General features: G+C 35.2%; 1 protein-coding gene across 1 annotated transcript in view; it reads right to left on the bottom strand.

Annotated features, from left to right (window-relative positions):
• BTAF1 (B-TFIID TATA-box binding protein associated factor 1) overlaps positions 1–22021 on the bottom strand; it is an 83036-nt gene that overhangs the window by 26651 nt on the left and 34364 nt on the right. Inside the window, exons 9-19 of the mRNA XM_065922908.1 lie at positions 21573–21662; positions 20563–20658; positions 20237–20413; positions 19390–19530; positions 18436–18560; positions 15839–15959; positions 7877–7981; positions 5967–6116; positions 5536–5678; positions 4723–4897; positions 3202–3405 (exon numbers count right to left, since the gene is read on the bottom strand). Of these exons, the coding sequence (XP_065778980.1) occupies positions 3202–3405; positions 4723–4897; positions 5536–5678; positions 5967–6116; positions 7877–7981; positions 15839–15959; positions 18436–18560; positions 19390–19530; positions 20237–20413; positions 20563–20658; positions 21573–21662 (1527 nt within the window). The remainder of the gene's footprint in view (positions 1–3201; positions 3406–4722; positions 4898–5535; positions 5679–5966; positions 6117–7876; positions 7982–15838; positions 15960–18435; positions 18561–19389; positions 19531–20236; positions 20414–20562; positions 20659–21572; positions 21663–22021) is intronic.

Here is a 22021-nt window from a genome sequence, read left to right as displayed (position 1 = left end):
ATGAGCATGGAGGGTTGAGGGTAGAGACTTTTCGGCAAAGGCAAGAGTTCAGACACGAAAGAGAATAAGTGAAGCAAAGAAAGTGACCAAGCGTGGTGTACTTTTGCAAGAGAAAAACTAACTAGGCTTAAGTGGAGGAAGTTTGAGAAATAATAAGAAAAGAGATGGGGAGTTTAGAGGTGGTATTGAAAGTAAGAAAGGAAAAAACCAAAAGGAGAAAGAAAATTATGATTTTAAGTAGGAGAGGGATGTGTTCAGAGTGGCACTAAGAACTTCACTAGTCTGGCACAGCAGGCAGGGTGAAATGAACCAGAGACGGCCTGGAGCCTTCGAGATGAGTCAGGACCTAGTCATAAAATACTAAGGCCTTTGACTGGGTTGTAGTGATGGAAACAGAGAAAGAATAAACACATGAAACTTTCTGAAAGGAAATGTTAACAAGATTTGAGACCGTGGATAAAAAGGGCTATTTTCTGTTAAAAAATAAATTCCAGTTTTGGTGGTGTTAAGTTCGAAATGACAGTGAGATATCCAAACAAAAATGCCTAATTAAGATAAAAGATAAGAGAAGATAAAATGATCAAAAGAAGACAGTACAGCCCATGGATAAGAACTAAATTATGCGAATGGTAAGAGACAAAGGAAGACCGTCAGGAAATGCCTGTATCTGGCAGGTAACAGAAAAATAGGAATGCAAAGAAAGATACAAAGAGCAACTCTTAGCCAGGGTCAAGATTAATCTTTTAAAATCGTTCTTCCCTCAAATAATGCTCTTCTGGAGACTCTGGTATCCTAAGTCAAAACCACTGGACTAAGGAAGTTGATGAAACAGAACAACAGTTCCACTAGGGACTAAGAGGTCTGAATAATAAAAGCTTTAAAAGGCCATGTAATAGCTTTAAAAAATCTTGTCAAAAGCAGTAAAAAGGGACCCCAGACCTTAAAGAAAATTTGCGATTTTATTCTAAGAAAGCAAAATATGGGGGAGGGGAGGCAAAAAAGGAGAAATTATATATAAACAATAAAGACGACTGGAGCAATTTTAGCTTTTTCTCACACGTGAGACCAAAAACAATTTCAACTATACTGTGTTGTTTTTTTCTTTTTAATAAGAAACGGGGATAAGAAATGAAATATGCTCCTTCACAGGATCAACTCAAGTAAAGTAGCTGAACTTCTGATTCTATAACTCAGGAAGAACTCTTTCACACTACCTAACCTTAAAGACTTACTAAATACAAAGACACAGTAATGAAAACACTGTTGCTGGCATATAGAGAGACAAACAGAATGAACAAATAGAGCCCGGATACAGAACTACACATCCATTTCAAATAACTTTTGACAAAGGAAACAAAGCAATACAATGGGAAAAGGAAAATCTTTTCAATAAATGCCAATGAAAAAATTAGGTATCTAAATGAAACTATGCAGTCTCTACTTAGCACTATATATAAACATAAATACAGAGGATTAAACATTAAAACTACAATGCTTTAGAAGAAAATGTGTGTGAATACCTTCACCACTTGGAGATAAGAAAAGGTATCTTAGATCACAGAACACAATAACCATAAAAGAAAACAACTGATAAACTAGACTTCATCAAACTTAAAAATACCTGCTCATTCAAAGACAAAGCAAGCCTCATATTGGGAGAAAATATTCTAAAAGCATCTATATGATAAAGGATTGGTATCCAAAATATATAAAAAACTTCTACAACTCAGTAATAAAAAGACAACCTAATTAAAAATAGACAAGAGCTGAACACACATTTTGGAAAGGAAGATCAACAAATGGTGAATAAGACATAAAAAAGTGTTACACTTATTAGTCATCAAGGAAATGCCAAGTTAAAACCACAATGCCACTGTTACACAACCACCAGAAAGGCAAAAATTACAAGGAGTGACCATCACCAACTGTTGGTGATGACGTGGAACAACCAGAACTCTCATATATTGCTGATTAGAAGGTAAAATGATATAGCCACTTTTGGGAAAGTGCAATTTTTTATAAAACTAAATAAACATCTCAGCCTATGACCCAGCAATTCTATTCCTATGTATTTACCCAAGAGAAATGAAAACATGTCTTTAAAAAAGCTTATACAAAAATGTTTATAGCAGCTCTGTTCATACAGCTGAAAACTTGGAGCAGCCCAAGTGTTCATCAAGAGAAGAAGGGCTTACACTTAACGCGGCATGTTTATACAATGAAAGAAAACTCAGCAATACAAAAGAATGAACTACTGATACATACACCACCACAGATGATTTTAAAAAACACCACGCTGTAAAAGACCCTTACACTGAACAGCACAGAGTGGGTGGTTCCATTCATATGCAATTCAGCAACAGGAAAGCAATCTATGGTGCACGAGAAACCAGAACCAGGCTTCTGAGGGCAGAGGCTGACTGGGGAGTGGGCATGGCCCTGGCTGTATCTTGACAGAGGTTTGGGTTTCAGAGGTGCACATTTCTGTTAAAATTCATCACAGATTCCATTGAAGATTTGTACAATTCACAGAACATAAGTTTTACCTCAAAGAAAGAGCAAATCACCATAAAAACTGAATTTTAGTTAATGACACAAAAAAGAGCAAAAAAAGGGAAAATCCTGAATTTTAGTTGAGGTATAGCGATAGCTGTCTGCAACTTATTTAGAAATACATCAAAAATATGGATTAATGGTTGCATATTATAATTTATATATATATGATAAAGCAAATTTAGTAAAGTGTTAACTGTGGAATCTAGTTGGTAGGTATATGAGTATTCATTGTGTAATTCTCTTATGTTTGAATGTTTTCACTGTAAGTTGGGGGAGGAGAAGAAATACTCAGAAACATTTTTTTCCCCCTATACTCTGCCAGTCTTAGACAAAACTGAGAAATGACAAAAGGCAACAGCTTTTTCTAATAAAGGTGTATTGGTTTCTCAAAACTGAGATTAAAAAAAATCCCTTTCCCATTCTCCTGTTTGAAGAAAAGTCAATACAATGAAATAACCTTTCCAAAGGGAATTTAATTCCATTTAATTTTCCACCTAATTACTCTTACTTTATTCTGAATATATGATAGGCTATCAAGCCACAAATACATTCAACAAATTAAGTGTTTTTGTGGTAAACAGGACATTGACAAATTTCTTATCTTATTTCATGCTCTAAAATTAAGAAAGTCACTTCTTTACTCACCAGGTCATGAGCTTGATCAATTGTAAAAACGTTGTTGTTTACTCTATCACCAACTTCAATATGTGCATCAGCTAATGATGAAATAAGCTGTTTACACTCATTCTGCATTCGTGTAAATGGAACGGCAATTTCATCATAATATAAATGTTCTGAAAGGATATCAAGTAAGCGTGGCTGCACGACTAGGGTAACAGCTCTACACTCCTAAAATATAACAGACAACAAATATTCATGGCAAATATGTAAATATAATTCTAGAAATGCATAATCTTCACTTGCAAACTACCAAGTCTAAATGTCTATTGTTTTTTAATCTATATTCTGTTATCTCCCAGAACATAGTTAGTTTCACAGAGAAAAGGTATCACACCCAAACTACTCTAAAATTTTAATATGAATGACTACAGAACATGCACATGGAACTATTACAATTCCATTAAATTTTCCACCTAATTACTCTTACTTTATTCTGAATTTATTCCAAGACAGATTTAAAAATATACAACTGTAAAAAGAAATCAGTCAGGAAAGAACACTTAGCATGCACTAAAAAATGTTATTTAAAAACTCATTAGATTTCTTAACAATTGAACCCATAGTTTCACATGCCATACTGTAGAAATGGATATATAATTTAAAAGCTACTCACCTGCCCCCAAATTTAACTAACCCTTCCCACTCTCTCTGGTTGTTGCCTGCCCCAACCAGAGGGGGAATGACCTCAGTGGTGAGCCATGAGGGATTCTGTGGGATCTGGGTGATCAGCCTGGGCTTCACAGAGTAAGTCCAGAGAAGCTCTGTGAGGGTCCAGAAACCGAACTGTCAACACTTGCTGCTGAGTCTGAGAGGCACAAAAACACAGCATCACTGCCTCCCCAGCACACCACGTCCTGCCTAAAAACAGATGAGCCTTGCTTCTTTCCAGAGGCAAAGCTGGGGTTTCAGCTGCAATAGAGCATGGCTCAATTCCTTTTAGACACAGCTTTGACAAACTGTTAAGAGGCAGTAACAAGCAACTCTCACAGCAAGTGCAGACAGTTAAATTTCCAGAATTCCAGTCAATGGAATAAAAAAGCCAGCAGGAAGTTTCTTTGATTTACAGAAGCAATCTTAACACAAAATCAATACGTCTTACTAAAAGTTAAAAATTAAAGGGGCTGCAAGGGAATGGTTTATTTGGAAACACAAAGATTTGGGTTTAAATGTGCTGATTTTATTCTTCCTGTGACCAAAAATCTGCCCTTGCTACTACTCATACAAATGGACTTCTAGCTCTCAAAGCCTCTTATGCTTTGTAGTTCTCAGGTACAAAACTGGGGGTTCTAAGAAAAAAGGCTAGGGTTAAAGGCAAAAGAGAGAAACAATGTTTCAGTATAATTTGGAATACTTTTCTATAAATGTTCAATTTTTTTTACAGAGAAAATTTTCACTTTTCTGTTTGTAAAATACAATGAAAATAATCCTAACAGCTAATGGAATCTAGTTTAGATTGTCTTCATTTATTTGGGGGCAAAATCTTACCTTCTGTAAAGCAGCCCATTCACAGATTACCAAAGCTACACTAATTCTCTGTAAGGCAGATTTGGAGTTCAAATGGAAGAGTAGTAACTGGCCAAGGGATTCAGCTGGTTTAATTTCTTGGGTTACCACATTTACACTTGGATCACAAATACAGCAACAAAGGGCTCCTAACAACCTAAGAGGGAGAAAAAAAGAAGTTACTATAAAAGTTACTTTATAAAATTATAAAATTACTTTATATAATTATTCTATATAATTACTTTATATAATTATAAAATTACTTTATAAAAAAGTTTCCCTTACTGAAGCTATAACTTTTCCCAGGGAAGACTTAACTCCTATCTTATCTTCATAAAAAAATACAAATCCTTGGAGAAGGAAGTGGCAAACCACTCCAGTATTCTTGCCTGGGAAATCCCATGGACAGAGGGGCCTGGAGGACAACAGCTCATGGGGTCACAAAGAGTCGGACATGACTTAGCAACTAAAACAACAAAACAAACAAAGGAGATTTTCAGGCCTGAAAACAGAGTTATGTGGCCTAGATGTTCAAATTTTGTTGTGGACTGTGCAATTGTTGGGTTGCCTTCCCAAACAAATTTTAGTATCTGCCATTTAAGATGACTTTACCTAAGCTTAAATATTATAGTATATGTGCACCAAAAAAATACAAATCTTACTTTTAAAACTTCAAAAGAATGAAAAATGTTTTCTTACATTTTAATTTTTTTCTTACTCTAGTATGATGGAAGAATTGACAGCCACATGGAAGGAATCTTTTGTTAAATGACTTTTGAATTTATGTATACTCACTTGGCTGCCATCATTCTGGCCCGCATAACAACAAAGTCCCTGGTGGTGGGGTCTTCCATGATGGTGTCTGCACCTGCAATGTACTCCTGAAGTACTTCTTTACTCTGGCTTTGGCCCTGGCGCACCTTACCACCTGTTTTTTCCTAAGTGAATAAGGGGGGAAAACAATAATTAAAGATTTACCATTAAAATTTAATAGACAACATAAAAAATAATCTCCTTTGTTACAATTCTACTAGAATACAGTTCTTTCACAAAACTTTAATGGATAAAAATTACTACGCATTTTGTCAAGGTTCCAATAAAATAATTTTTCCTTCTGTTACAATAATATCACACTTATAATAAAGCAATACAGATTTCTTAACACAATTACTATATTAATAATTATGAGTTGAACATACAAATACATTATGTTCCTCTACACTTACTTTGGCTCTAGCTTTTACTTCCAGCAACATATTTAAATCAATAGGTAAATGAGAAGGCTGCATCATTAAGCAAAGCCACGCACCCATCCATGGACAAGCAGCTGCTACTACATACTGAACTGAAGCCTTGCTCAACAATTCCATCCAAACCTGCAAAATGAGAAGGGAACAAGAAAATGAAATTTTTCTAGCAAGGCCTAATAAAACCTAATACTTTTAGTGATAATGAATTGAAAAAAAAAGGTAGGAAATAGCACAAAAATTAAAATTCAACATTTAGGTTTACTTTGAAATACTGTTTTAGGGTAGATAAGTTTGTATACTAAAAAAAAAAGTAATACAAAAGAAAGTTTTTTAAAAAAGAATACAAAGTATTTTCCTCAGTATTTTATGAAAACCATTTTTTAAAATACCCATAAAAAAAGTTATCAAAATTTCAGTAAATATCTGGAATCCTTTCTTTGTATCATAAAGCTCTATATGCAATCCTATATTCAATACATGATTCAATATATAACAGTTCTGGCTAAATTTAGCTGAGTAATACCCTTAGTATATACTAGAGTAATATCCTAGTAATATCTAGTATATCAGAGTAGTGAAAGTTGCTCAGTCATGTCCAACTCTTTGTGACCGCATGGACTTTACAGTCCATGGAATTCTCCAGGCCAAAATACTGGAGTGGGTAGCCTTTCCCTTCTCCAGGGGATCTTCCCAACCCAGGGACTGAACCCAGGTCTCCCTCATTGCAGGCAGATTCTTTACCAGCTGAGACACAAAGGAAGTCCAAGAATAATGGAGTGGGTAGCCTATCCCTTCTTCAGCAGATGTTCCCCATCCAGGAATCAAACCAGGGTCTCCTGCACTGCAGGCGGATTCTTTATCAACTGAGCTATGAGGGAAGCCATATCAGAATATACTAGAGTAATATCCTAGTATAAACTAAAAACAATGTAAATCTTGATTCATGATCTTACTCAATAAAGCACTTAAAAAAAATAATAATTTTATTTATTTATTTATTTATGGCCGTGCTGGGTCCTTGGTGCTGCAGGGGCTCCTCACTGCAGTGGCTTCTCTTGTTGCAGAGCAGGGCTCTAGGGCACTCAGTCTCAGTAACTGCGGCTCCCAGGCTCTAGGGCACAGGCTCAGTTGTGGCGCGTGGGCTCAGCAGCTCAGAGGCATGTGAGATGCTTCCTGATCAGCAACTGAACCCAAGTCTGAATCGGCAGGTGGATTCTTTACCAGTGTGCCACCAGGGAAGCCCTAAAGCACTTTTCTTGATGCCTAACATTAAATGGGCTAGGGCCAGCATGTAGAAACACCACAATGTTAACCCACAGCTGTTAACAATGAGCCACTTCAGAGGCCAATGATTCAAGACTACGTTAACAGGTATTAAAGGTACAACAGTGCCATTTTCTCCCATAAATATTATTAAACATATCAAGTGGCTATTCTTTATAGGTTCCAACACATATGACCAATATTCCTAAATAAAAGGAAGAAGTACAAGTCTAAATTATGACAATCAGACTCTATATATTACCAATAAATCTCAAAAGATACTCTATAGGACAGATAAGCATCCTGATAGAAAGCAAAATAAGTGATGGAAAAAAGTTGTCTTTTATTTTTTATCTTCTGTATTGAGGCTATGAAGAAAGTGCTTAAAACACCTGCCTAATAGGTCACACAACTAACCAGAACTTAACCATTATAATCCATAAAAAGTCTATTTCCTTGATCTCCAGACTATTCAAATGTCTTGGATGATTTCTAATTTCTTAAACCCCTGATCAACAACCTGTTGATTGAACCTGATTATACCCCTGTATAGAATTATGAAAAAAAAATTTTACATCTCCCAAGGCACTAGGAAAAGGAGTACAGATATATTAACCACATACCTTGTGAATGAGGTCCAGAATTTCCTGGCTGCTTTCTAAAACACAAAACTGAAATATGTGTCGAAGCATATCAGGAAGGATAGGTGTAAGCCAAGATGAAGAGTTCTAAAAACAAAAGCAAAATCAAAATTATAACATAATTCTGCAGCGTTAGCTTATCTTAAAAGTTTTAAGTCAAATAACAGAAGTACTACCATGAAAAGACTGTTATGACTTCATCAAAAACATTCAATTGGTAATAAATTTTGACAAGATTCTGAGCAAAAACACCATATTATTCCAATGATTTGGAGAAATTAAATGGCATACAGTCTCTAGGAACCTGGAGAAAGTCTGATTATGATTAACAACACTGAATTTTGCTTCTAATAAACTGAAATCATCCTGTATATGGGAGCAAGCTCTAACCAGTGACATCTCTTTGATTTCATTGTGTACCACTGCTCTGTCAGGGAAATTTGATAAATGATCACACTACAGTTGTTGTGCTAGGTAATCAGCTTAAGTTGTATGTGCTCATCATTAATGCAAGAAAAGAACTGTGAGATGATATCCAATCTAGAAAATTCAACTTTGAGTTCACTACAAAATTAAGGCCAAAGTTCCAAATTTATTTTGGGTTAAGAACCCTCTGGAAAAAAAAAAAAAACCCTCTGAAAATCGGGTTCTGCACAAAATCGGAAAGACTGCACAACCTTCTCTTAGAAAAATACACTTATATACATACTTATGTATAATATTTTGCTTTCAGCTTCAGGGATTTCCTTAAGCTCAGGTTTAGAACCTCAATCTAAGGAATTTCTCAACAAATCAAAAGCCCACCCAAATCAAGCAATCAAATGGTTACTTAACTAAATCCACTGTGTGCTCAGAATTGTAGAAAAGGAAACTATGTTGTCTACTGTTCAAATTACAAGCCTGTTGAGTAAGAACTAAAAATTTTATTAACTAGTTCACAGTACTTAACATCACATCCTTCCACAATTTTTAAAAAATAAAAACTATGTTGTCTGGAAGAAAGCTGAGCACAGAAGAATTGATGCTTTTGAACTGTGGTGTTGGAGAAGACTCTTGAGAGTCCCTTGGACTGCAAGGAGATCCAACCAGTCCATCCTAAAGGAGATCAGTCCTGGGTATTCATTGCAAGGACTGATGTTGAAGCTGAAACTCCAATACTTTGGCCACCTCATGCGAAGAGTTGACTCATTGGAAAAGACCCTGATGCTGGGAGGGATTGGGGGCAGGAGGAGAAGGGGACGACAGAGGATGAGATGATTGGATGGCATCACCGACTCAATGGACATAAGTTTGGGTAAACTCAGGGAGTTGGTAATGGACAGGGAAGCCTGGCGTGCTGCAGTTCACAGGGTCGCAAAGTCAGACACGACTGAGCGACTCAACTGAATTGTCTGGAAGAGACTGAAGAGAATTTGGAAAATGTTTAACTGAAATTCCAGAAAGTGAGAAGGTCTAGGGATATTGCATAACTCAGAAAGCTACCTACAATTCTCTTGCCAGTAGGAAACTAATAATGCTGGTCTTTTTTTCATGTTTCTCAAAATGGTTTGAAAGAAATTTAATACAGACTGCAAAATCATCAGCTGGGGGGAGCCTACTCACTGACGGGGGTTGCCTTAAAGAACTACTTTTCATTGAAAGGGAAAGGGATATTAGAAAGAAGAAAAGTTCTCCTTTCCTCAGCAGAGAGAACAGCAATTATGAAAGTTGTAATAGCAATAAGCAAATAATTTAATATTAGTCTCCTATAATATCTTCTCATTTCCCCCTACCATATTTACCAATTCTCTTAATCCACCCCTAACCTCATCAGTGGAAATCAGAACAGTTGCTTGTAGATCCCAAAGCCACACCTATAGGTGAAGATTTTTTCCCCCCTATATTAATAAACTGTGAATGTAATATAAATTGTAGTAGTCTTCTCATACTATAAGCTTTGTTACTCTAGTAAATTCTACTTTTTAATTATTTTAAAAACAACCAAAGGAATAAAGAAATGAAAGAAGACAGGGTGTTTTTATGGTAGATAAACTATTCTGTAAGATATAATAAAGATCATCACACATCTATGAAAATCAATAGAATGGACATGCAACATCAAGACTGAAGCCAAGGGAACTCCCTGGAGGTCCAGTGGTTAGGACTGTGCTTTTACTGCCAAGGGCAGGGGTTCAATTCCTAGTCCAGGAAACTAAAATCCTGTAAGCAGTGTGGCACAGCCCAGGAAAAAAAAAGTGAAGCCTAATATAAGCGGATTAGTTGATAACATGTCAACGTTCATTCACTAACTGTAACATTCTGGTGTGCGACGTTGATGGTGGGAGCAGCTATTTGGGAGAGGGTAGGAGGTATATGGATGGGCACTCTGTATTTTCTGTTTAATTTTGCTTTATAAAGTCAAGTCAATAAATAAAGAGGAAAATAAAATTTAAAAAATAAAGAGAAACCAAAAGCCCAACCAAACAAAAAATCCAACCCAGAATATGCAGGTCACTATCATCACAGGAACGAGTATTTTTAAAAATGCAGATTTCTCCAGCAATACAACATAAAGTCTGCCTAGCAGAAAATACAAGTTACAAAATAAAGTTGAGAAAACAGCTGAGGCTGTTCTATCTTAACAACTGTGCAAGCATCTCCTTTTAGATATTATTAGAAAAAGTTACACACTTCAGCTCACTATTAGTATTTTCTCCAAAAATCACTAAGTACAATTTGGCCTAGCCAGAAACAACCTGCCTCTTGCAAATCTGAAAGTTGGTCCACCTGTTTTCATAAATTTTGTGCCTGTCTTCCACTAGACACTGACGTAGGCAGGTAACCTAATGTTGCTTTTTATTTATAGGTTTATTAAAATGAATTGGTTAGGAGTGGGGTACAGTGAGGGGTACAATACTTGAAGTTGCTTAGAAATTAACCATGTTGGGATTTTCCATCCCAAAATTTTAAAAAAATAGTCAATGGAAAAAAAAGTCAATGGACTTCTAGTATGCTACTAACTAGGAGTCTACTAGTCACAAATTTCCCTTCTAATCTTAGGCAAAGTCTGGAAAGTTTTGATGACTTCAGTAGTAGTCTAGCAGAGTATAATCCAAATTACAGAAAAATTCCTACCACAGACTGTTTACTTCACCAGGTTTAAATTAACTACAACCTATACTACTACAACTCAAGTTATAAGTGAATTCATGTTTTAAGAGAGCTTTTAAAAAAATATTTTGGTTTCTGTTAAATAATTGTCACAGTATTAGCACTTGATGTCATTTTTATAATGAGGGTCAGATGGAGGAGTGGGCATATGTGGGAATACTCAGGGGAATGACTGATAGTTATTTAGTGTAAAGAGAATGGAGCAGTTTCTGTATAGCCCCTTTATTCAGACTGGTGTTCCTGCCTTCACTCTGCCTTTGTGGAACTCAGAATAAGGAACGCTGATGACAAAAATAAGACCATCGGACATGTCACTATATTTACAAAATCAAGGTGAAACTTTTAGCCATCTACACCCCTCACACTCAGTCCTTTGGCCAGACCAGTTTCCCTTCCTCTTTAGTGCCGTCATGCTCACTCCTGCTTCCGGAGTTTGACACGTGTTCTTCCTCTGACTGTTATCCTGCTCTTCAACCTGGTTAAACTCCATTCATCCTTCAGATCTCAGTGTCAACTGCACTTTCAGCAAGACACTTCCCTGACCTTTGCTCATCTCACTAGTCAGGATCCAGTAACACTGTCTTCTCCCCCTACCAGATCCTGGCCTCATTATGTAATGATGGCTTTATAAAACGGCCACTATGTAATTACAAGGACTTGTCTAGTTGTCTTCTCCTGTCTTGCTTAGCTTCCTGTTTGAAGCTCTACAGAAGCAAACAGATCTCCTCTTACCAATCAGTATCTAGAAAATTGTAGGCACACAGGAGGCACTAAAATAACTGTTGAACAAATCCACCTTGATTATGAGAACAGTCAAAGTCACAAGGAATAGTTGGTAATATGCAAAATTTTCCACAATTGTAGGTTGGTAATAAATCCCTAACTGGCAAAATTGGCATCTTAGGTGGGATAAGATCTTGCCAGCACCATTTTGCTATGGCCCCTCTTTTATCTTCCCACAAGCACACCCATAAAATGTGTAGATGTGGGGGGAAGCAGCAATCTGATTATCATTTACCATGAACACCTGATTCATGTCAGTAGGTATCATCATTTCTATCTCCATACCAAATAATATGGGGTTGCAGGGAAGAAAATCTGGAAAGAAGCTACCACAAAGTTATGAATCACACTGAGTTCTGAGCTCCTCTACTAATTTGGTCTGAAATCCTATTTTGGCCCACTGCCAAAAAAAAAAACCTAACTCTATAATTAGACAACTTGTAACACCTTGTTTTATTGATTTGTCCAACCAATATTTACTGAAACTCAGATAAATATTTAAACTTTGCTCTCTCTTCATACCTTTATAAAATCTGACTGATACCTAATTATGCTAATGTTCTCAAACACCAACTTCTCAGTCAACTCTGGTTTTTTGGTCTTTATTCCCTTCTCTACATACACATACATTAAATTTTCTTACATCCTGGACTAAATATGCCCCCAAATTCCAACTCAATCTCATATATATCTTCATGCTAAATTTATAAGCATTATGCTAATGCTTGCCTTTCAAATAAAAAATACTTTATGTACTGAAATTTTCAGATGACTCAGAAGGTGACTCTGATGCAAACAGAATGGAAAAGCTTACCCAGTCAACAAAATATGGCTAAACTAGAGGTTAATGTCCAGAATATATTTTCCTAGTTGAGTTCTGACTAAAACCACTATTAAAGATAGCAGTTATCAACACTAATTAATCAAGACATTCCAGTAAAGTAATTTACAGATAAACATATACATTCATAGATAAACCTGCATGAATAAATACAGTCTATAGAAAGTAAAAACAAGTAATGATCTACATGGGAAGAGAACCTAAAAAAATGAATATATATGTATGATTCATTTTGCTGCACAGCAGAAGCTCACACGATAAATCAATTATACTCCAATAAAAACTGATTTTTTTAAAAAAGGAAAAACAAATGATAAATTACTTCACTTTGTCAAGTTCTCAGTTCAGCAAAAAAAAAAAAAAAAAAAAAAACCACAAAAACAGTTACATCCTGATTTTAAGTCATTACCAAATAAAATTAATTTGGTTTGCCTAAGAGTTCTTATTTCATACTCTCTGAGAAGCTAGACTTGCTAATACTTTCACATGTTAACATAAGAGATAAAAGGCACAGGGATTAAACAATTTATCTTCAAAGATGCCAAGATATGTCATAAAAGAATCTAATATAAATGAAATTTCAGAAATTTCCTGGCAGTCCAGTGGTTAGGACTTCGTGCTTCAACTGCCCAGGGCCCCGATTCCATCCCTGGTCAAGGAATTAAGATCCTCCAAGCCATGTGGTGCAGGCAAATAAATTTTTAAAAAAAGAAAGAATTTATAAATAACTTATTAACTGTGGTTCTATACAAAAACATTTTAGAGACAAGCATATACACATACATACTTATGATGGTATAAGTATGATTCAGGGATAAGTAAGATTCAGGCTATCTTCCTTATAAAGTCTTATGGCTTTGCAAAACAAAACAAAATTACTAAAGATAAGCATATGAAAAGATGTTCAATATCATATATCATTAGAGAACTTCAAATTTATAGTGAGATACCACTATACACTTACAAGAAAAGCTAAAATCAACAACACTGACACCATCAAATGCTGGGAGAGGATATAGGGCAACAGAAACTCTTAATTCATTGATGGTGGAAATGTAAATTGGTACAGACATTTTTAGAAGACATTTTCTTATAAAATTAAATATATTCTTAGCATATGATCCAGCAACTGTGCACTTTAGTATTTACCCAAGTGCAATGAAAACTATAACCATACCAAAACCTGCACACAAATGTTTCAAATTTCATTCAAACTGATAAAAAACAGAAAGAAATGAAAATATCCTTTAATAGGTGAATATATGAACTGTGGCACATCCATACAATGCAATATTACTACTCAGTGATAAAAAGAAATGAGCTATCACGTTATAAAAAAAGACATGGAGAAACCTTAATTTTTTAATGCTAAATGAAAAAGAAGCCACTCTTAAAAGGCTATATACGACATGTGTGTGTGGCTCAGTCGTGTCCAACTCTTTGCCACCCCATGGACTGCAGCGTGCCAGGCTCCCCTGTCCACAGAATTCCTCAGGCAAGAATACTGGAACGGGTAGCCATTTCCTTCTCCAGGGGATCTTTCCAACCCAGGGATCAAACCCAGGTCTCCTGCATTGCAGGCAGACTCTTTACCATCCGAGCCACCAGGGAAGCCCACATACTACCTAACTCCAACTATGTGGGATTCTGGAAAAGGCAAAAGTATGAGAACAACAGAAGAGTAGTGGTTGCTAAGGTTTTGAAGGGAGGAAAAGTGGAAATGACACAGGCATTTTTTAGCGCAGTGAAACTATTCCCGCATGATACTCTAATAGTGAGCACATACCACTGTACATATGTCAACCCATAGAATCTACACTATAAAGAGTGAACCTAATGTAAACTGTGGGCTTTAGTTAATAATGGATCAATACTGGCTCATCAACTGCAACAAATGTACTACACTAATGCAAGACATTAGCTAAAGGGGAAACTGTGTGCATGTGGGTAGGGGCATACAGGAACTATGTAGTTTTTACTCAGTTTTTCTGTAAACCTAAAATTGCTCCTAAAAGTAAAGTGTATTAAAAAAACAGAAAACAACAACAACATGAAGGGAAGAAATTTGATAATTTCAACTGGTCTATCTAAAGTGAATTTAAGAATATTTACATTAAAAAAATTTAGGTAAAACTCACAAAACCAAAAAAAAAATAATAATGTGAAAACTCAGAACCCATGCCAGCAGTTCTTTATATGAACCCATGCCTAATCAACTAAGCATTATATTAATAAAATGGACGTGATAGCTTTTTCTTAGAAGATTCTGATCAGATAAAAAAGATAATGCAATAGGAAATTTACAAATGTTGATTCATGGTAGTGTAACACAATACCGTGCTATAGATTAAAGTAGGTCTACATGGAATATTCCTAATTCACATAGGAATGCATGGTTGGTGAACACAAAAGAGACATTTATCCACAGTATTAATATATTGTAAAAAAAAAATTAACCATTGTTTTTAAAGACCACTGGCTCAAACTGCAGCACCTATAAATAACAGCATAAGAAATGGATTCCTTATGATGTTTCCCTAAATTCTAGTATTTTGTTTGACCTTTAACGCTATTTTTAAAACAGGAATGTGAAGCCTTTTACAGACAGGGCAAGGATTACTCAGCTCATAACAGATTTCTATTTACCCAGTGATATTACCTGAAGGGTCTCTGTAGGCATTTCAATGTGTTACTACTTGAAAATAAAAATGCTCTTAAGACGAAGTATTCCTTAAAAGGAAGTAAGTGCCTAGCAATTGTATCATCAGTCTTTTCAAGTCACACTGCAGAGCTTCACAGGTAGCTTTCTAACCTGGGATGGTTTTTGCCAACCATCCAACTGTCAACCACACAGAGCAGGCAACGAATGAATAACATGATCTTTGACAGGAAGGGATGATTCAATCTTTCCTTCAACAAAAACTTGCTGAGAGCCACCTTTGTGTTAAGCAATATTCCATGGGCTGGGAATACAATCTAGAACAGTATTAAAATACTTCTGCCCTTATGATGATTATATTCTTATGTATCTAACATAGTCACCATACCAATTTTACTAGCCCTAGCATTCTCCTGATCTTTATGTGAAGCAAGGGTAACCTGGTGGTCAGACTGATTTTACAAAATTAATCTCTAAAAATTTCAAGATTACTGTAGTTATTAGTTCTTACCTGGTCTTGTGTTGATAACAAAGTGAAAAGAGTTTCCAAGGCCGCTCTTCGAACTGATGATATAGTGTGATGCAAAAAAGGCCAGACCCGTGGAACTAAAACTGTGAGTGACTGCTGAATACTAATAAAGAAGGCACAGATTAATCTTATTCATTCTTAGTTGAAATTCTGTTGATACATCATCTAAATATCATTTCCTTATGGACCTAGCAACTTTTTTGATGAATAAATTCTAAAAAGACAATACAATTTTCCTATGAACACTTGCTTAACACCCTCATACAAAACTGTTATTTTAACACCAGAATAGACAGAACAAATGCAGTCATAAAGAGTAGCAGAAACATTACCATGAGGTTATTCTGTGGCACTAATACATTACATGAATCACCTCTATCCAATTGGAACTTTTCAGAATAACTGCACTTATTCCCAGTCTGTTCTTACTCAGGAAAATGGGACATGTATCTTAGTTGATAGTCAGCCTACACAAAAATCAGGATTGTTAATCCTTACTCCTTTTCTACTGTTAACTCCAACGGGTAACCAATAGGTGCACAGAATTTATACCCCCCTTTGGGGCCATCTCTATCATATATCAAAAGAAGCAAGAGATAGTATGGTAGTAGCTTTGGAATTTGTTATCCTAATCTAGCATTACTAAATTAGGAAAACTCAAATTATCTTCCTTCCCACAGATTATATTTTAAATGTGAAAGCAAGCAAAGGCACGAGTTGGCTAACAACTTGGACCATAGGATTCCTGTCACATCCATGAGTCATTTATAAAAGTTACCTCAAATTAGCAAATTATTTATAAGTAGCATTTGAAATATATACCTCAGTAGAAAAAGACATGAGGAAAAAAGAATATGTCAGTGTAATTATCTGTTCTTTTGGTTCCTCTCAGGAGGTCCATCTTTTAATGTTATTTTCATTACTTGCAGATTTATATGAACATCACCTTTTACATTTAAATACACATCTAGTAAATTTACTTATAAAATTACAACTTAAACACATGCACAAACAGACATAAAACAGACTCAAATATGAAAAAGCATTATAGCAGGTCTTGTTAAAAGAGTAACTCTTCATGCTCCAAATACATGCTGCATTTTTTCTTACATAAGCTGGAAAGTATCTGCCAAATATCACAACATATGAAGCAAATTTTCTAAGGCAATTTTGAAAAAAAAAAAAAATCAAAAACTACATTATTCCACACTGAATTAACAGAATTTTCACTACATTCTTCCATTTTTTTTTTTTTTACATTATCTAGCTTTTCCTACACTGTCCACTTGATTATATACATACATTTTTAAGTCCAAAGCCTTTTTTTTTTTTTTTTTTTAGGGCAAGTGCCAACAAACCAAGACTCACAGTTCAAGTTCACCCTATGTGAGTTTTTAAATAAAGTTTTATTGCATTACAGGTATGTTCATTCCTTTATGTATTATCTACAACTGCTTTTGTGCTACACGGACAGAGTTGAGTAGCTTTAACAGAGATCATATGGCCACAAAGGCAAAGCCTCACTATCTGGGCAGGAAAAGTTTGCCAACTCCTGATATATAATAATAATAAAGAATTCTTGCATTTTGCAGCTTGAGAAAGGCTTTCACACAGATTAACTCATTTAACTCTTATACCAATGAAAGTGTCTGAAAATTAAGAAACACCATATATGCACTACCATTTCAATTTTTCTCTTCACTTTACAGGCACTTATTTTGCTATTCCAATTGTGGGCTGTCCCACTAGCCTAAATTTAACATTGAAGGATGACCACAGGTCAGTATTATTTGAAACATTCTCTCCATGTTTTTCACACATCAAAGATTTTCATCGGAAATAGATTTACTTACAGAACCAGAAATCATTTATAATCATAATTACATAAACATTCATTGACTACACTCACTAGCCTAAGAAGAGTAATTAACTTTCTCATCTGTAATTTTTTTTCTCTATCTCCAAGGATACTAATATTCAGGAGTCAATCTAAAAGGTAGGGAATACATTAGCTAAGCTTCATTTCAGATACCAAGAGAAGAAAATAAATGACACTAAATTTTTGGTTTACGTCTTTGCTTTACCCATTCTCTGCTTTTGAACATTATATTACATTATTATGTATTCTCTTCCTGATAAGTGATTATTGAAATCAAGAGAATATTTCTTTGTAAACATTACGAAGAAAATGCTTACAGAATAGCAAAATTTGGAAATGTAAAACTGATGTTCACTGATAATTCTATTAACCACTGTCACAAAGGCTACAAAACTCTATAGGTTAGAATTAGAGGCGAAAATAAAATGGATAATTGTTTATCTAAAGTTAACTATCATAGGATGAACAAGTTGAAAGATTATTTAATGGAATTAACCCAAGAATATAGCCTCTCTAAGTTTCTGCCCCGAAAGAGCTGGCGGCTAGAGAATGAAGAAGAAAAGTCCTCCTGAAAATAACTGTCTTTGGCATCCCCAACTTACAGTGCTGTTCTAAAAGACACTAGACTATCATATTTTTTAATTATCTGGAACTGTATGTAAACACTTTCTACTTTATTGCATTGAACAGAAATAATTACCTGCATTGCTGAACCTGAGGATAAGTTAACAAGGATGACAGAAGAGTCATAATACTATTTGTTGATGCTGTTAGATCATCTAGTTCCAGAAGAGCATCCCATAAGGTATTTATAATGAAAGGTACCTATAAGATCAGTTATCAAAAAAACCAGTTATTAATTTTGCAAGAAATATTCACCAGCCATGCCAAACTGTATTTCAGGAGTCACTACTGATTCAACAACATATACAACTCCAATGACCTTGGATAATCCCAGTTCTGAGTAAAGTTAAGGAGGAAACACTATTCGTCTTCAACAATTCTCTACCCCTCTTTTTAATGCCACTCAGTTCTACTTTGGCATTTACCTTTCTAGCGAGGTTCATAACAGATGGAGAATTCAAGAAATAAGATATCCCAACTGTATTTTCCATAAAAAAAAAAATCATAAACTTTGAAAACAACACAGCTAAAACATACATGTCAGGACCCTCTGAGCAATTTTAATACAGTTAAAATGTTCTTAATCATCATGAAAAGACAAATTTAGTTTCTGAGCTTTCGAAGTACTCTCAAATACACATGTTCTGGTTTTAACAATAGAGGGAAATCAGATGGACCTTAAAAGAGGCATTTCAAAAATGAAAACATAATAAAAAATCAAAAGTCAAAATCAAAATCAGCAAAAATCTCATGTGCCTAAAAACCAGGAATGAAATCAACAAGGAATGGTTGCTTTCTTTTTAAGGAAGTTCTCAACATATTCTGCATATGAAAGGGAAAGATAAAGACACAATTCACTCTTCCCAAGAATATATATATCAAGGTCTGATGCACCAGAGGGCTGTCATAAGAAAAATGGAGAATGTAAAAACAAACAAACAAACAAAAAACACCAACCTCAATGTTTTTTCTAACACGCTATACAACAAATGTAAAAGGCTCTATAGGAAAAAAATGTGAAAATACTTACTTTTTGTGTCTGCAGATACACAAGGCTTTCTACCACAGGTACTAATGATGCTGCAGCAACAGCTCTGACATCATCATCAAGATCCTGGAGTCCTTCAATTATTCTAGTTAAAACTTTAGGCAATAAAGTATTAATTACATCCTGTAAAAGAGTACACCAAAACAGATTAATTTCTATAGTACAAGTGATGTGCTTAAAAAATCTTTTATTAAATTAACATATAAAAGTATAAATTCCAATATTTATTTTAAAAGAATCATGTAAACAGAAATGAAAAAGTGTCATTAGATGCCTATGTAATTAATCTCATTTGAAAAAGAACATAACAGCATAAATACTTCATTATTCAATGTGACTTGAAACATCAGAACATGTTTTCAAGGCAGGAGCATGAATTCCCAATGTGAATACACATACATATATACTCCTGTGCTAGAACCTGAACTTCTATCTCCTTCAATACCACTGACAACCAAAGGGAATATGAGAGAAAAGAAAAAAGAAAGTCATCTCTTCCTGCTTCTCATTACTCCAAACTACCCTCTTTTCAATTGCCCCAACAGAGTCAGCCCCCAAAGGCTACTCCTGTGATCATACACTAGAAATCTCACCAAGAACTGGTCTTGCTATGAAACAGAAACAGGTTTCCAAGCATAATTCTCTTTTAATTCATACTTAAATTCTTATTAGCATCACCTGTCTCTATGATACTACCTCAAGAAAGCAAATCTTGAAGGACTGGCTTATCTGTAACACTAAGAATCTAGAGCCATTTCATTTAATTAATGAGAATAAACTAAGAGGGGAAAAACTCTCCAATACATGCTTCGAAAACTGAAGTGTTTACCTGACGTACTGCCAAAGCATACTTTATTCCTAGCAGACCACCATGTCTAACTTCCCACTGTTCTTGTGTAAGTAATTTAAGCAGCACATCCACAGTCTTATGAACTCCTGTTTCATTCATGTGTTTTAACACCACACCTAATGTTTGAGCACAAGTTTCACGAACTGGAGCCACAACCTAAAAATGAGAAAGCAAGAAAATTCACATTTGCAAAAAAAAAAAAAAAGAAAAAAGAATATATATGTGTGTGTGTGTGTGTGTGTGTATATATATATTTGAAGAAACTGAAACCTTATTGGGTAAAGCCTCCCTTAGGAGATACTTACTTCATCAGAAACAAAGTCTCCAAATCTGTCTAAAGCAAACACACAAAGGAGTCTAATAACCAAGTCTTCCAACCACTCTTGATGCTGTTGAATCATCTGTTAAAATAATCACTTTTTAATAATGTATTAAAACGTATTAGGTCCAAAAACTAAAACTAAACCGTTACAGCAAACTAAAACAAAACACTGGGACAGATTATTTTAGCTGTAGAACAATAACCAAACTATGGAATAGTCCCAATTTCTATCTTCAATATTAACCACATCTTCTTTGATGATTATTTAGATATACTGTACCAAAATCTATAAAATTCATGAATTCTATTATTTTACTTCCACTCCCAGAGAAACTGAGAAACCACTTAAGGTTGCTGTAATATCAGTTACACCTATTCAGTTCGGTTCAGTCGCTCAGTTGTGTCCAACTGTTTGCAACCACATAGACTGCAGCACGCCAGGGTTCCCCGTTCATCACCAACTCCCAGAGCTTGCTCAAACTCATGTCCATCGAGTCAAACATGCCATCCAACCATCTCATTGTCTGTTGTCCCCTTCTCCTCCTGCCTTCAATCTTTCCCACCAGCATCAGAGTCTTTTGCAATGAGTCAGTTCTTCGCATCAGGTGGCCAAAGTATCTATTATCTAGCCTATCACTACTGACTCCATGTTACACCAGTCATATTGCTTACTGACCTTTAAACTATATGCTCATTCATCTTACTCTACATTCTAATCCATTATACCCTGCTCAAATATGAGTGCTTCTACATACTTTTCCACTCAATATTTCTGAACATATCTTTCCCCTGAACTCATTCTTTCTCTATCTATAATATAAATAAACCTCTTCCTAATTTTTTAACCTTTTTCCTTATGTTCACCCCTCCATATTTCTTACTATTTACCTCTCATTTCTACTTCATGGCACATGCTCTGCTACTTTCCTGCCTGAGAAAGAGGATATCTACTGAAATCTGATGATAATTTTGATTTACTACACTTATACTTACCTCTTCTAAAGTGCTATCTCCCATTTTACCACCACTTTTCCCATGAGCTTTAAGGATTTCCCTAAGGCCAGTGCCTGCACCATGTCGAACCTAAAAAGAACCAAGAAGCAAATATCGGAGGTTAAATGCTGAAGAAACAGTGTTTAACTTTTCTGCAATATGAAAAGGGATACTAGATTTTTAAGAAATTGGAACAAACTGAGTGGGACTTCACAAGACTGTGTTTTTCTTCTATTATCCAAGAAGAATTACATATATTTATCTCACAAGTTTGATTATATGGATTTTATTTTTTTAAAAGGCAAAAAATAGCTATTCTGAATTCTTTCTGAGATACTAATCTGCTTGGCTGTCACTCTTCTACTCTCTGCTTGCATTCAGCATTATCCACAGCAAAGGAGAGAAAAGAAGCATCATATAAGCATTATCCATAGCAAAGGAGAGAAAAG

The sequence above is a fragment of the Muntiacus reevesi genome, chromosome 2 (genome assembly GCF_963930625.1).
Source record: "Muntiacus reevesi chromosome 2, mMunRee1.1, whole genome shotgun sequence".
Classification (NCBI taxonomy): domain Eukaryota; kingdom Metazoa; phylum Chordata; class Mammalia; order Artiodactyla; family Cervidae; genus Muntiacus; species Muntiacus reevesi.
This window is presented reverse-complemented; position numbering and strand designations above follow the sequence as displayed.